The sequence below is a fragment of the Oryx dammah genome, unplaced genomic scaffold (assembly GCF_014754425.2).
Source record: "Oryx dammah isolate SB20612 unplaced genomic scaffold, SCBI_Odam_1.1 HiC_scaffold_7, whole genome shotgun sequence".
Taxonomy (NCBI): Eukaryota; Metazoa; Chordata; class Mammalia; order Artiodactyla; family Bovidae; genus Oryx; species Oryx dammah.
Genome location: NW_024070191.1, coordinates 15,183,591 through 15,200,332, shown reverse-complemented (window position 1 = coordinate 15,200,332; position 16,742 = coordinate 15,183,591). Strand labels below are relative to the sequence as shown.

Here is a 16,742-nt window from a genome sequence, read left to right as displayed (position 1 = left end):
TCATAACTTTCACCTGGGATATGAATGCCAGTTCTAGTCCTGACTCTGTCCTTGCAGGTGACCTTGAACTGGTCTCTTTACCTCTTTGAGCCACCATTGCTTTATCTTGAACCTAAAGACATACTCATTCATTAGACATGAATGCCCATTTATAATCTATGAGATGTGAATGAAAGTGGCTCCCACTTTAATAAATTTTAAGTATACCTTAGATGTTTCCAACACCTCGGTGAGGAAGGAGACAGATGTGGGAGCCCTTGGCTAACCAGACGTGTACACGTGCTGGGCGTTCCGCAGCTTGCTATGCTGGTGGCACAGCGCTGGCTTGCAGGCTCGGTGCTGACCCATGCCTCTCTGTCCATTTGCCCTCGTGAAAGTGAACTCATGCCAGCCTCTGGCCCTCTTAGCCTCTTACACACATCTCAGTTTGTTGACGCTCTTAATGGGTGAAGTGCTCTTTCTATTACCCCTTGAACTGAACACATGATGGGTAATAAAGAGACCAGTCCAGCACCACTGGTTCCAGTTGGCAACTTTAAGATGATCAGCATATCCCAGAGGAGCTTCACATTTAAAGCTGTCCTCTTTTGCCTGAAGCAGGTCATTCCTTGATCAGCAAGAGCCCGAGGGTGAAAAAAAATTTTTTTTTATAGCCCCAGGATTACACTGCAAGCTCTTCAAGTCCTAGTCAAACATCCTTTAGGACACTAGTAGTGAAGATAAAAGATTTTCACTGCAAACCACTTTTTTTCTTTTTAAATATAAAACAACACCCACAGTATCTGTGTTGTACACTAAAGTAAAAGATTAAGTTGTGGGGTTTTGTTTTTTTTTAATCATTTCAGGGAATCCAGCCGGATATTGCAAAATCTGGGGAATTTATTTGTGGAGTAAGCCCTTAACTCTTCAATTTCCTACTGTGTGGTTTATGAATGACTCAGACCTTGTGGTTTTCTTTCAGTCAGTCCCCTCCATCGTTAGTTCTTTCTACCTCTCATTGTGTCTGTGAACATAGAAGGAAAAACTCAACCTCTTTTAGGAACTTTGCTTTTCTCTTTTTCTGATTCATTTACCCAGTATTTTGTGAATGGTCAAATTCAGTGGGATAGAATATAACTACCTGATATCAGTTGTGGTGGTGGGTCACTGACAAGTTTGGAATTTGTGTTACATAAGAATTAATATCATTCATTCCAGGACTGCTTCCTACCACCAGGAATTTACTTATTACTGCCTTTGGGTTACTACTGCAGAACCCAGGATCCACTGGTACGCTAAGTCAATGGTGTCCAACTCTTTGCAACCCTATGGACTGTAGTCTGCCAGGCTCCTCTGTCCATGGGATTCTCCAGGCAAGAATACTGGGGTGGGTTTCCAAGCCCTCCTCCAGGGGATCTTCCCCACTTATGGATCAAACCTGTGTCTCTTATGCCTCCTGCATTGGCTGGCACATTCTTCACTACTAGCGCCACCTGGGAAGCCCACTGAACCCCCAGCAAATCAGATCCCCTGCCTTCCACGAAGGCGACGTGAGGATTTTGTGGCGGAAGTTGCACCCAGACAGTTGCAGCCCCACAGGTCTCCCCTGCACGGCCAATCTGGAGCCCTGTGGCAACGCCCAGGGAACCAAGGTAAGAAGCTGACATGGAAAGCTGCGCCGCTAATCTTCCAGGTTCAGATAACCCATCTCTTCCTTGCAAAAGTGCGCATTTCACAGGTTTCTTCCATTCCACTTGGCAGAACAAAATCCAGGATCACTGGCTCTTCACCCCAAGTGAGGCAGGCAGTAGTAGGTATGAATGACTGTGCAGGTGAGGCCAAGAGAAGAATTTATTATCCCTGGATAGACGGAGTTCCAGAGGCAGTGCTAAGGTTAGAATGATCCCAGGCAATGTGCTACAACCTGGAGTCACTTGTCTTTCGTTCTGTTTCACTATCAGAATAAAACACATTAATCACACTCTTGTGCCATTTTTATTTCATAACAAACAATTGTAGACATATCGGTTGTTTTTCTCTCCCATTACGGTATCATTACCAAATGCTGAAAGCATTATGCATTGTTCCTTTTACGACAAGGACAAGAGGTAGACACCACTCCTTTTGTCCTCTGTGGGGTTTTTGCAGATGAGAAACCCCAAGGTTCAGCACGTGAATTGAATGCAGGTTGTTAATCAAATACTCCAAGGGAGGCTCTACCCCATGTCTATGAAGCTTCTCAAGCTGGCTGCTTCCTCAAAGGCTGACCATGGCTGTCCTGGGTTTTCTCTAAAATCCAGTCCACATACTCAGCAACTTTGGTGTAGACTCCTGGTTGTTCCCTGCGGGCACAGCCTTCACCCCAACTAGTGATGCCCACCAAATGCCATGTTTCTTCATGTTGACAAACCAAGGGACCGCCTGAATCACCCTGTGTCACAGTGAGTGGAAAAAGCAAAATGAGAGGAGGTTATGATGGATGTGCCTTTAAAATTCTGTAGTCATACAACACACACCACGCAAACAATTTCTCGTAGCTCTTCAGATATTTCATGCATCTCATGAGCTGCTGGACATAGTAAGAGTGACCTAATCAACAGAATATAGTTGGCGTTTTCTGTTCATTCTAACACCGAAGATTTGACATCATCACATCCCAAGGTGAGTTGAACTTAATGTGCTTGTATTTTAGCACAATGACTTGTCTGCACAATTGTCTTCCCTTAAAGATGGCATACCCCTACTGTGAGATAGATAATATATAAAAATTATAGGTGCATATTCAATTTTTTAAAGATTTTATATGTAATTATCAGGTTATTTGGTTCCAAGTCATTTAGAAAGCTATAGAGAACTACTCTTGGAAAAACATATTTTGAAATGATTTTTCTCAAGTGGCCTATTGTGTGTTTTTCATACTCTAATGCATTACCTTGCAAGCATCTTTTCCTCCTTCTTTATAGCCAGCACAGATCATCTGTTTGGTTATTTTATAATCTCTGTAACTTTTCTGGCATTCTTCATTTGATATCAAAGGAATATTTGCCTTTTGTAGGGTATTTTGGATTTTACCTGAGAGGCAACATCAGAAGGAGGCAATAAAATAAATATAGAAGTAAGACTACATCTTAAATGAGAATGCTGAAGTTTCCATGAAGGTCATTTCTTCATATAATAATTTTTGTATGTCTGTATCCGTCATAGGGGCTTCCTAGGTAGTACGAGTGGCGAAGAACCTGCCTGCCAATGTAGCAGACGTAAGAGATGCAGGTTCGATCCCTGGGGCGGGAAGATCCCCTGGAGGAGGACACTGCAACCCACTCCAGAATTCTTGCCTGGAGAACCTCATGGACGAGAAGCTACTGGTGGGCTACAATCCATAGTGTCCCAAAGAGTCAGACTCTACTGAAGTGATTTAGCACACATGCATCTATAATAGATGATGGATGCTAACCAGATTTATAATAGTGCTCATTTCACAACATATATGTCAAAACATTATTCTGTACAGCACAGACTTAGGCAGTCATGTATGTCAATTATATCTCAGTAAAGCTGGAAAAAGTATACATACGTGTGCTTAGTCACTTAGTCGAGTCCTACTCTCTGTGACCCCATGGACTGTAGCCCGCCAGGCTCCTCTGTGGGATTCTCCAGGCAAGAATTCTGGAGTGGGTTGCTATGTCCTCCTCCAGGGGATCTTGCCGACCCAGGGATCCAACTCTAGTCTCTTACATCTCCTGCCTTAGCAGGCAGGTTCTTTTCCCCTAACACCACCTGGGAAGCCCCTCAACATATATAGTAGTTCCTTATTGGTTATCTACATATACACACTGTGGCTGCTGCTGCTGAGTCACTTCAGTCGTGTCTGACTCTGTGCGACCCTATGGACGGCAGCCCACCAGGCTCCGCCGTCCCTGGGATTCTCCAGGCAAGAACACTGGAGTGGGGTGCCATTGCCTTCTCCCATATACACACTACTATACATAAAATGGATAACCAATAAGGCCCTACTGTATAGTATGGGCAATGCTACTCAATACTCTGCAATGACCTGTATGGGCAAAGAATCTAAGAAAGAGTGGACATATGTATAACTGATTCACGTTGCTATGCAACAGCAAGTCACACAACATTGTAAATCAACTATACTGCAATTTTAAAAAGTTTTTAAAAATCTATAGTTCTCAATTTGGCAGGAATGAACTATACAATTTATAATAAAGTTGATTTACATTAATTGTTAAGAAATAAGGGCTTCCCCGGTGGCTCAGATGGTAAAAAGTCCACCTGCAGTGCAGGACACCCAGGTGTGATCCCTGGGTCAGGAAGATCCCCTGGAGGAGAAATGGCAATCAACTCTAGTACTCTTGCCTGGAGAATCCCACGGACAGAGAGGAGCCTGGCAGGCTACAGTCCAAGGGTTCTCAAAGAGTCTGACAGGACTGAGCTATTAACACTGTCATTTTCAAAGTATTCTGATAATTTGCAGTTTCATTGGTTTTCTTTGTAATCCTATGTGTTTTATTTATGGGTATAAAAGCATTAGAGAAGAGGTTCGCAGGCTTTACCAGGTTGCAGGAAGGATGTGTTTTAAAAAAAAATTTAAAAGCCTTCCAGAAAGAGAGATGACATGTCTGCCTGTACTCCTGGTTATTAATCCAAGGGATAACAGTGGCCTTGGGAGATGGGAACTCTATTAATTCTGAGGACAGGATGGGCTTGGGGAAGCTGTTAGTCCTGTATGGGACCAATCCTTTAGAAGAAGTCAAACAAGGATGCTTAAGAGATTACCCTAGGAATTTTTCCAGGACCAAGCAAAACTGTCTTCTCAAGAATTACTGAATACATATCTGGGAATGAATAGTTAGGAAAAAAATCACGAATCTGGATATAACTTTAGAGGCCAATTAAACAAATCCACTCATGTGTTTTAACATATAAAATGCCATGTGGTACCTTTTTCCTCTGTGAAGCCCCATCCAGTTATCCAACAGTCAGTGTAAACTGGTTTTGTATCATCTTTGGAAGGTAGGCATATTGCTTTTTGCAAATCTGAAAGGTAATTTTTACATTAGAGTTTGGCTAGATTTAGTTATGGACATTGACTTTAAAAATACATACTCTCCCCACCCCTATATTCTCTTTCTCTAGAGTAGCACCAAGTAGAATACACCTTTTACTTTCCACTCAGTTTCCAAGGTCAGTGACTCAAGAAAATGTCTCAGCAATCACAGTCATTTTGGGTGTTAAATTTTAAAATTCCGAACCCAAATTTACTGTCAAGAGCCTTTACAAGTTCTTGTGTATGATTCCCTCAATAGTAATAGCAGAGAGGTCTACACTGTTTTAAGCATGATTTTTAGGCACTTTAACTTATTAACTGATTTTAATAACAATCCCATTGGGAGGTAACTGGAGGCAAGGACATCCTGCCTGAGGTCACAGAATCTTTAGCAGACCCAGCAGGCATCCAGCAACTGTGGAGCTTTTCATAACCCCATCCAACCACAGAGCTATTGTCTCCCAGAACTGCCTTGTCCAACGGTCTCTTCTCTACTCAGGTTTCACCTGGAAATTAATATTTGAATATGCTTGCCCTCAGATACTCCTAATATGCCTATGCCCAAGGCAATGCGAATTCTGCTACTCCTGTCAAAGGAAGTCATGCTCCCTTCCATGTCTGTTATTATTTCAATAGTATAATATGCAGCTGTATTCCTTCCTGAAAGGACTAAGTAACACATCTTGGCCCTTAAGTAGAAGACATTTTATGTCAAGTTTCAAATTATTTTTCCTGGCAATACTCATCTTTCCCGCAACTTTACTAACCAGAAAATAAAGACAGCCTCCTTAGATTCTGACCCCTCCTTGAAACTGATCTGAAAATTTAAACCAACACAATTCAGCAATACATGTCTCCTTAAATATGCTACGTACCAGTAAAATTCAAAGGAGCCTCAAGTTTTATTAAGGCAATGTCATGACTGCCTTCTGAGATTTTATAATTTGGGTGGACAATAATCTCTTTGATTTGTGAGAAAGATGTCTCTGTTGTTATCTCTGACAGATTTAAAATGCCACCATAAATGCGCCAAATATTTGACAAGGGAAGCCTAGGAGGGAAAAATAAGAACTGATTTGAAACCAGAAAGACTGGCCTTTCATATTGCTCTTTTCTTCCTTCTCTTTACCTTTCAAAAAAGAACTGGGAAGAAAATACTACATATAACATATGTTTCAGTTCAGTTCAGTTACTCAGTCGTGTCCAACTATTTGCGACCCCATGAATTGCAGCACGCCAGACCTCCCTGTCCATCACCATCTCCCGGAGTTCACTCAAACTCACATCCATCGGGTTGGTGATGCCATCCAGCCATCTCATCCTCTGTCGTCCCCTTCTCCTCCTGCCCCAATCTCTCCAAGCATCAGAGTCTTTTCCAATGAGTCAACTCTTCGCATGAGGTGGCCAGAGTACTGGAGTTTCTGCTTCAACATCATTCCTTCCAAAGAACACCCAAGGCTGATCTCCTCTAGAATGGACTGGTTGGATCTCCTTGCAGTCCAAGGGACTCTCAAGAGTCTTCTCCAACACCACAGTTCAAAAGCATCAATTCATCGGCACTCAGCCTTCTTCACAGTCCAACTCTCACATCCATACATGACTACTGGAAAAACCATAGCCTTGACTAGACGGACCTTTGTTGGCAAAGTAATGTCTCTGCTTTTGAACATGCTGTCTAGGTTGGTCATAACTTTCTTCCAAGGAGTAAGCGTCTTTTAATTTCATGGCTGCAGTCACCATCTGCAGTGATTTTGGAGCCCCCCAAAATAAAGTCTGACACTGTTTCCACTGTTTCCCCATCTATTTCCCATGAAGTGATGCCATGATCTTCGTTTTCTGAATGTTGAGCTTTAAGCCAACTTTTTCGCTCTCTTCTTTCACTTTCATCAAGAGGCTTTTTAGTTCTTCTTCACTTTCTGCCATAAGGGTGGTGTCATCTGCATATCTGAGGTCATTGATATTTCTCCCGGCAATCTTGATTCCAGCTTGTGCTTCTTCCAGCCCAGCGTTTCTCCTGATGTACTCTGCATATAAGTTAAATAAGCAGGGTGACAATATACAGCCTTGATGTACTCCTTTTTCTATTTGGAACCAGTCTGTTGTTCCATGTCCAGTTCATATGTTTACATACCTAATTTCTCCTCCTTGCAATTTAGCACCAACAGCAGCAGTGCTGAACTCTGAAGATTTAGTTAAAAATATTGGAAAGTGTATAATTATGTCATGTTTTCTGAAGTGAATATAGAAGAATGTTGCTGTCTCTTTCTGAGATAAATTGTTTGGGAGATATCTCACAGTTTATCATGGAAAATCATTCACCAAGTTGAAAGCAATCACTTCCATGAAATTCAGAACTGGCAAGAAAGAATGACTGTACACAAGTCTCTCTGTAACCAGATAGGATAGCGGGTCCCTAGAGAAAGAGATCCAGTCATGGTTTTCTTGATATAAAAGAAACCATTTTTAGCTTAAGCCATTTTGTGATCTAAGCCGGGCCACAATGCTAGTCCTTGAATGTGCTCAGTTGCTTCAATCGTGTTGGACTTTTTGCAACCCCATGGACTATAGCCTGCCAGTCCATAGTGTTTTCCTGGCAAGAATACTGGAGTGGGTTGCCATGACCTCCTCCAGGGGATTCTCCCCATTCAGGGATCAAACCTACGTCTTTTGCATTGCAGGCAGATTCTTTATGGCTAACCCACAGGAAAGCCCTGTCCTTGAATAGGTCTCAGTAATTAATGATCTTATTACCAAATTCAGACTTAAATTGAAGAAAGTAGGGAAAACTGTTAGACCATTCAGGTATGACCTAAATCAAATCCCTTATGATTATACAGTAGAAGTGAGAAATAGATTTAAGGGCCTAGATCTGATAGATAGAGTGCCTGATGAACTATGGAATGAGGTTCGTGACATTGTACAGGAGACAGGGGTCAAGACCATCCCCATGGAAAAGAAATGCGAAAAAGCAAAATGGCTGTCTGGGGAGGCCTTACAAATAGCTGTGAAAAGAAGAGAGGTGAAAAGCAAAGGAGAAAAGGAAAGATATAAGCATCTGAATGCAGAGTTCCAAAGAATAGCAAGAAGAGATAAGAAAGCCTTCTTCAGCAATCAATGCAAATAGAGGAAAACAACAGAATGGGAAAGACTAGAGATCTCTTCAAGAAAATTAGAGATACCAAGGGAACATTCATTTCATGCAAAGATGGGCTCGATAAAGGGCAGAAATGGTCTGGACCTAACAGAAGCAGAAGATATTAAGAAGAGGTGGCAAGAATACACGGGAGAACTGTACAAAAAAGATCTTCACGACCCAGATAATCATGAAGATGTGATCACTAATCTAGAGCCAGACATCTTGGAAAGTGAAGTCAAGTGGGCCTTAGAAAGCATCACTACGAATAAAGCTAGTAGAGGTGATGGAATTCCAGTTGAGCTGTTTCAAATCCTGAAAGATGATGCTCTGAAAGTACTGCACTCAATATGCCAGCAAATTTGGAAAACTCAGCAGTGGCCACAGGACTGGAAAAGGTCAGTTTTCATTCCAATTCCAAAGAAAGGCAATGCCAAAGAATGCTCAAACTACCGCACAATTGCACTCATCTCACATGCTAGTAAAGTAATGCTCAAAATTCTCCAAGCCAGGCTTCAGCAATACATGACCCATGAACTCCCTGATGTTCAAGCTGGTTTTAGAAAAGGCAGAGGAACCAGAGATCAAATTGCCAACATCTGCTGGATCATCGAAAAAGCAAGAGAGTTCCAGAAAAACATCTATTTCTGCTTTATTGACTATGCCAAAGTCTTTGACTGTGTGGATCACAATAAACTGTGGAAAATTCTGAAAGAGATGGGAATACCAGACCGCCTGACCTGCCTCTTGAGAAATCTGTATGCATGTCAGGAAGCAACAGTTAGAACTGGACATGGAACAACAGACTGGTTCCAAATAGGAAAAGGAGTACATCAAGGCTGTATATTGTCACCCTGCTTATTTAACTTATATGCAGAGTACATCATGAGAAACGCTGGACTGGAAGACACACAAGCTGGAATCAAGATTGCTGGGAGAAATATCAATAACCTCAGATATGCAGATGACACCACCCTTATGGCAGAAAGTGAAGAGGAACTAAAAAGCCTCTTGATGAAAGTGAAAGAGGAGAGCGGAAAAGCTCAACATTCAGAAAACGAAGATCATGGCATCCGGTCCCATCACTTCATAGGAAAGAGATGGGGAAACAGTGGAAACAGTATCAGACTTTATTTTTTGGGGGTTTAAAATCACTGCAGATGGTGACTGCAGCCATGAAATTAAAAGACGCTTACTCCTTGGAAGAAAAGTTATGACCAACCTAGATAGTATATTCAAAAGCAGAGACATTACTTTGCCGACTAAGGTCCGTCTAGTCAAGGCTATGGTTTTTCCTGTGGTCATGTATGGATGTGAGAGTTGGACTGTGAAGAAGGCTGAGCGCCGACGAATTGATGCTTTTGAACTGTGGTGTTGGAGAAGACTCTTGAGAGTCCCTTGGACTGCAAGGAGATCCAGCCAGTCCATTCTGAAGGAGATCAACCCTGGGATTTCTTTGGAAGGAATGATGCTAAAGCTGAAACTCCAGTACTCTGGCCACCTCATGCGAAGAGTTGACTCATTGGAAAAGACTCTGATGCTGGGAGGGTTGGGGGCAGGACGAGAAGGGGATGACCGAGGATGAGATGGCTGGATGGCATCGCGGACTCGATGGACGTGAGTCTGAGTGAACTCTGGGAGATGGTGATGAGCAGGGAGGCCTGGCGTGCTGCGATTCATGGGGTCGCAAAGAGTTGGACACGACTGAGTGACTGAACTGAACTGAACTGAACTGAACTGAAAGGGAATAAAAGAATGCAGAGACAAAGGACTATTACAGGTAAGAGAAGTAACAGTAGCAAAGATTATGGATCAGCTGTAAAGACTCCTAGTTGTCTTTCAGTGGCAAAGATGAGCCAGAAGCACTCAACCACCAGATCAACTGGAACCTAAGATATGATGATGTTGACTTTTTTTGACCCTCATGACTTCAATGAACCAAGGCCTGAACTCAGGCCAAGGCCCTTCAATAATATGCATGCATGTACCCTTAGCTTAAAACTTCTCCAGTTCTGTTGTTTGGGGATACAATTTCTTTGGGAAAGATCCCCAGTGTTCTCCTTACTCACTGCAATAATCAATCCTTCCTTCTCCCAATTTTTGGCTTGGTTGTGTCTTTTGACATCCAACCAAGAGGAAAACCCAGTTTTTATGTAATACCTCTAATAGGGCAAATGAGAGGAACCTCAGCACTATTTAAATTATATGTATATTTTGGGAAGTGTGAAAATTTAAATTAATTCTTTAAATATGGATATATGCAAAATAAGTCTAAAATTACTATGTAGAGCAAAGGTATAGGATAAATAAGTATAACATATAGCATGGTGACCACAGTTAACAATGGCGTGCATGGGCACTCAGTCATGTCCAACTCTGCGACCCCATGGAGCCCACCAGGCTCCTCTGTCCCTGGAATTTTCTAGCCACAAATACTGGAACAGGTTGCCATTTCCTCCTCCAGGGAGGCTTTCCAACCCCGGGATCGAAACTTCCCTGGAGGTAGGCGGATCTTGGGAAAGTTGCTGAGAGAGAAAATCTCCAAAGTTTTGACCACCGAAAGCTATTGTAACTTTGTAAAGGGATGTATATTAATAAACTGACACGATGATGTAGAAATTGATTATAGAGTCTTCAAAATGAAGAGTGTATCTTGCCTCCAGATAAGATGCAGCCAAACCTTACCCATCGAAGCAATGGGCAGCAGTTAAGACCCACTGGCGTCCAATGATTGACCCTCCGCACAGGTGGCTCTGAGCTCTCAGCTTCACTTGCAGGCTGGCCTGCCAGGGCCACTCTCCCCAAGAAGCATCTGTTCCTCCAACAATGCGTCCCCTTTTTGTTGTACAGACTAAAAAGAGAGCATTGAAGTTAATGGTTGGAATCAAAGTGTGAATCCCAGTCCCCTTCAATTAAGGAAAACAAGACACATAGTTCCATTATAGAAGATTTAAAAAGCTATCTAAACAACTCAGACATCCCTCTACAGTTTTATGAAAAAAGTGAGATTTACTTACCACGGCTCTCCCCACGTTTACACAACCTCAGAGAATAACCAGAGCTTGCTCGCGTCCCGTAAGTAATGTTAGTTGGGGAGCCATTCAAAGACAAGCGTAAGGAACACTTACACCTAGACAAGATGATCAGCATGAGATTAAACCTCAGAGGATGAAACCCCAGGAAATTATCTGCCAACTGTTTTTGAAAAATAAGCATTCACTAACTTCTCTCCTCTACAGTCTTCTGGGAATAAAGAATAAGTAAAAAACTGACAGCGAATCATCTTTGTACAGGTCTCTTGGCAATCATCCACTTCTTTAACGAAGGTCGCATGCAGCTCTTCTCCTTCAAAAGCAACGTGCGGGTAAATTTTGGCGTGGCAGGGCTCTGTGCCTATGACAAATGTAAAAAGGATAGAAAATGCAAATGTTAAGCCACGCATACACAAGTTTCTGGAACACTGAGGCTTGTTAGAAGATCATAGAATGTATCACATTTTGCGTAATTTTTTTTTTTTTATCAAATCGCATTACCAGGCAGAGTTTGTTTGCAGGTTAGAAGGCTGTATCCAGAGATGGCATTTTCCTGAGGAGTAGGGGAACTCGGGCTCCCACTTTGGGAAGTCTTAAGGAAACAAACATTTCTATTGTCAAAACAAAAAAGCAAGAAAAAGAAAGAAAACCCCATTAAAGGCAAATACAAGAACACCTCATATCAAAAAAACACTCCCTGCCAAATTTATTCTTCTGAGAAATTCCCTCCAAAGAACATCAGACTACGGGACTCTAGTGAATTACAGAGATTAAATGTAAATCAAGCCACATCTCCCTCTGAAGAAAACTTATAGTCACAGATAGCCCCAAAAGAGGAGAAAGGTAAAGTTCTACCTTCTAATTAAAAAAAAAAAAGAAAGAACAGATTCTGGGGATTTATGGTGCTGATGCTATCATAACTTGATACCCTTCTCTTAGCTCCATCTTGTGTGTAAAGAAAAGGACAGGTTATCTATGGGTCAAGAGACGGAACTGGAACCTTGATCAGGATAAACAGGGCTCTAGTTTCTGAAACACTGGGGTCAGAACAAAGGAGCTTAAAGGATATCCTCCCAGTGAGTGGTTTACTTCAAGCTAATACAAAACATTAAGATTAGTAGGAAAGGTATCCATGGCTATTGTTTCATTGATTGGATGGTCTGTTTAAGTAAAAGAAGATGGGTAGGAAAGTCTGCTAATCTCTTAACTAATCTGCACCTTCTGGCAGAAGAGCCCCTATTTAAACTATGAGTTCAAGTGTTTTTTTTTTAATTAAAAAAACTATTTTATATTGGAGTATAGCTAATTAACAATGTTGTGATAGATTCAGGTGGACAGCAAAGGGACTCAGCCATACATAGACATATATGCTTGTTCCCCGGACTCCCCTCCCAACCAGGCTGCCATATAGCGTTGAGCAGAGTTCCCGGTGCTATACAGTAGGTCCTGGTTGGTTATCCACTTTAAATATAGCAGTGTGTACATGTCCACCCCTAAGTCCCTAATTATCCCTCTCCCCCGCCACTTTCCCCTCTGGTAACCATCAGTTCATTCTATGAGTTCAAGTGTTTTGAGGGAAATGAACAAAACTTGGGAAAAACTCAAAGTATAAAATGAAAATGATGCCAAGACAGTAGCAAACGAGACCCACGCCTACTGACCTCTGTGAGTCTGTCTTCCACGCATGTGTATAGAATGTGAAGAAAAGGCAGCTGGGGTGATAGGTGCAGATGGTTCGACACACAAAAGCATCTGGTGCGATAATTCTGGCAACATCCACATCTGAAAACGCATGATGTTGGAAAATGTCCATGCGGCAGCCTGTGAACCCACAGGGGAAGATGTACATGTCACGGTGCTACATATGCTTGTGCTTCGTCATCATAACTAAGGAAACTACGACTGTTGTTTGTTCATAGAACTACACATCCTTAGTGAAAAAAAAATGTCTGTAGAAACATCCCCAAGCTTGTTGTTTGCCATCTGGGAGAAGAAAAAATCAGTCTCAATCTGATAAAAGACAGATACCTATGTTAGAGAAATAAAATGTCTTAACCTGTGCTCTATCCTACTTGGTCTGAAATATCTAAGCTACTCAGCTTTTGTTTATATTTTCTTTATATTACCCTGACCCTGAAATTCAGGCCTTAGGCACATGAGCTTTTGTGTTATGTTTTCCTGAATATTTTGAAAAATATTTTAATAAAGACATCAACAAAAACCTGAATTTCTAACAAAAATGCCGTGTACCCATTAGAACAAGAGGAAATCCACTTTCATTTTCCATAACATAATTATATCTCAATTATACTTTTACTTATGTTCTTATTATTTACTCAATTTGATAACACATAAAGTATTTCATTTCCTGGGTCAGGAAAATCCACTGGAGAAGGGATAGGCTTCCTACTCCAGTATTCTTGGGCTTCCCTTGTGGCTCAGCTGGTAAAGAATCTGCCTGCAATGTGGGAGACCTGGGTTTGAACCCTGGGTTGGGAAGATCCCCTGGAGAAGGGAAAGGCTACTCACTCTGGTATTCTTGCCCAGAGAATTCCATGGACTGTATAGTCCATGGGGCTGCAAAGAGTCAGACACGACTGAGCAACTATCACTTTCACTTTAAAAGTCTATTAGGGCCTCTCAGGTGGTTAAGCGGTAAAGAATCTCCCTGCAATGCAGGAGAGACAGCAGCAGTCACAGGTTTGATCCCTGAGTCAGGAAGATCCCCTGGAGGAGAAAATGGCAACCCAGTCCAGCAGTCTTGCCTGGGAAATCACATGGACAGAGGAGCCTGGCAGGCTACAGTCCATGGGGTCACAGAGTTGGACATTTGGTAGGAAAGTTATAACAAACCTAGACAGCCTATTAAAAAGTAAAGACATCAGTTTGCCAGCAAAGGTCTGTATAGTCAAAGCTATGGTTTTTCCATTAGTCATGTACGGATGTGAGAGGTGGGCCAAAAAGAAGGCTGAGTGCTGAAAAATTGATGCTTTTGAACTGTGGTACTGGAGCAGACTCTTGGGAGTCCCTTTGATTGCAAAGAGATTAAAGGAAATCAACCCTGAATATTCATTGGAAGGACTGAAACTCCAATACTTTGGCCACTTGATACAAAGAGCTGACTCATTGGAAAAGGCTCTGATGCTAGGAAAGTTTGAAAGCAAAAGGAGAAGAGGGTGGTAGAGGATGAGATGATTGTATAGCATCATCGACTCAATGGACATGAATTTGAGCAAACTCCAGGAGATAGTGAAAGACAAGGAAGCCTGGTGTGCTGCAGTCCATAGGATTGCAAAGAATTGGACATGATTTATCCACTGAACAACAAAAACAAATTCTATTAAAATTATGTAAGCTTAAAGAATAATGGTAGCAATTATGAGAAAGACAAAAAGAATCCAAATTTAAATGAACATAGTTGGATCAAGAGAGTGTGCCTGCCACACATATTATCTTCAGATGGGAAGTTTAGGAAATTAGACCTCAACTAATTAAATCTTTTTTTAAAAAAATCAGACTTTAAGCTGGAAGAGAATTTATGGGATTCCATGTCTACCTACAACTGCATCCTCTCAAGTAGTTCAGCCTTTATTTCAGATGTTTATAATGACAAGGAGCTGACTATCTCATGACTAGGTTCACTTCTGGACCACTCTAGGAGTCAGAATTTTTTTCTTATTTTCATCATAGTAGTATCTATGTTATGAAACCACAAAGATTAGTCTAATCCTTTTCCCAATGACCATTCTTCAAAAACAAAAAACAGTCATCCTGACTTTTTAGGGTTAAATGTCCAATCTGTTTCTTTAATGGTATCTTATTTGCCTATGTTTCTAAGTATCTCAGGATCTTGGTTACTCTCTTTTGACGTGTCTGTTGCTCCAAACAAAATACGGAACACATTGCTGAATATAAAGTGCAGTCACAGTCTGACCTGTCAAGATGACAAAAGAACAGGGGCTAACTATGTTCCAAAGACCATGCTGTTTTTTAAAGCTAGTTTTGTTTTCATTTGTTTTGTTTGTCAAAAGCACTACAAGATGTCAGTAGGAATGACAGAGTAAAGACCTTCCAAAACCCTTTCCTTCATTAAAAAAAAAAAAAAAAGGAAACGAGCACTGGCCAGAATGTCAAAATTAATGTCGTTTCAGAACTCTAGAAGTGAACCAAAGGCTGATAACAGCCCAGGGAGTTTTTATCCAAAAACAACAGCCAAATCTCAGCAAGAGCCCTGAGTTCTGTGAGGTTTTTAACTTGCGCTCTCATCCCCTCTCCACAGCTCCATGGAAGCCTTGAAAATACCCACAATTGTGGGGAAAACCAGCAGGCTAACGGGCCTCAGGAGGAGGCAGAACGGAGTTGGAGCTACTCCTAAGTGCTGTCCCCAGATAACTGTCATTATTTGACTGGAGGTTCTCAGGAAAACCCCACTCCCAAAGACTGAGTTTCTTTGACCTGATTCAGAACTTCTTCAGTGTCAACAGCCTTTTCCTTGAAAGTATTTGTCAAAAAAAAAAACAAAAAAGATTGTGACTATTATACAACATTGTAGCTGCTTAAGTCAATAGTAATAACAGGGGCACACCACAAGCCAATGAGAATCTTAGAAGGAAAACCAAGGAGAGTTTGAAAATCTCTGAGATATTCCTAGGGATCTGGAAAGCCATACACTTGACTGTGTGCATGACAGAGGCTCTGCACATTTCCCTTGCTGGGAAAGCCCCGGGCCCTCACCGAGAACTGACTTTGTGGGGGAAGCTGAGCACAGACATCCGTGGTCATGCCACAACAGAGACTAGTTAGCTCAGGAAAGTCCCCAGACAGACAGCAGCAGCAACACAAAATAGTAACAACAACAACAAACTCTAAGGAAGGAGGGAATTTGATGTCCAGAGTTTGTCACATGCTTGTACTTAAAAAGACTAATTTTTTTTTTTTTTTTACAAAAAAATCATGAGACATGTCAAGAAACAAGGAAATATGGCCCATACACAGAAGTAAAGGTCAATATAAACCATCACTAAGGAAGCAAGAACATTGGGTTTACTATACCAAGACTTTACATCAGCTATTTTAAATATGTTCAAAGAACTAAAGGAAACCATGTCCAAAGAACTGGAGAGGGAACTTCCCTGTTGGTCCAATGGTTAAGATTTCGCCGTCCAATGCAGAGAATGTGGGTTTGATTCCTGGTAGGCGAGCTAAGTGGAGAAGGCAATGGCAACCCGCTCCAGTACTCTTGACTGGCAAATCCCATGGATGGAGGAGCCTGGTAGGCTGCAGTCCATGGGGTCGCGAAGAGTCGGACACGACTGAGCAACTTCTCTTTCACTTTTCACTTTCATGCATTGGAGAAGGAAATGGCAATCCACTCCAGTGTTCTTGCCTGGAGAATCCCAGGGACGGGGGAGCCTGGTGGGCTGCCGTCTCTGGGGTCACACAGAGTTGGACATGACTGAAGCGACTTAGCAGCAGCAGCAGCAGCAGGCAAGCTAAGATCCTGCATGCCTCATGGCCAAAAAAAAAAAAAAAA

At 41.9% G+C, this 16,742-nt stretch overlaps 1 protein-coding gene across 1 annotated transcript in view; it reads right to left on the bottom strand.

The window, feature by feature from the left end:
- Positions 1 to 1,955: 1,955 nt before the first annotated feature.
- KLKB1 (kallikrein B1) overlaps positions 1,956 to 16,742 on the bottom strand; it is a 24,318-nt gene continuing 9,531 nt past the window's right edge. Inside the window, exons 7-15 of the mRNA XM_040243098.1 lie at positions 12,871 to 13,030; positions 11,711 to 11,820; positions 11,402 to 11,570; positions 11,195 to 11,307; positions 10,863 to 11,028; positions 5,920 to 6,095; positions 4,939 to 5,034; positions 2,912 to 3,051; positions 1,956 to 2,410 (exon numbers count right to left, since the gene is read on the bottom strand). Of these exons, the coding sequence (XP_040099032.1) occupies positions 2,219 to 2,410; positions 2,912 to 3,051; positions 4,939 to 5,034; positions 5,920 to 6,095; positions 10,863 to 11,028; positions 11,195 to 11,307; positions 11,402 to 11,570; positions 11,711 to 11,820; positions 12,871 to 13,030 (1,322 nt within the window). The 3' untranslated portion in view covers positions 1,956 to 2,218. The remainder of the gene's footprint in view (positions 2,411 to 2,911; positions 3,052 to 4,938; positions 5,035 to 5,919; positions 6,096 to 10,862; positions 11,029 to 11,194; positions 11,308 to 11,401; positions 11,571 to 11,710; positions 11,821 to 12,870; positions 13,031 to 16,742) is intronic.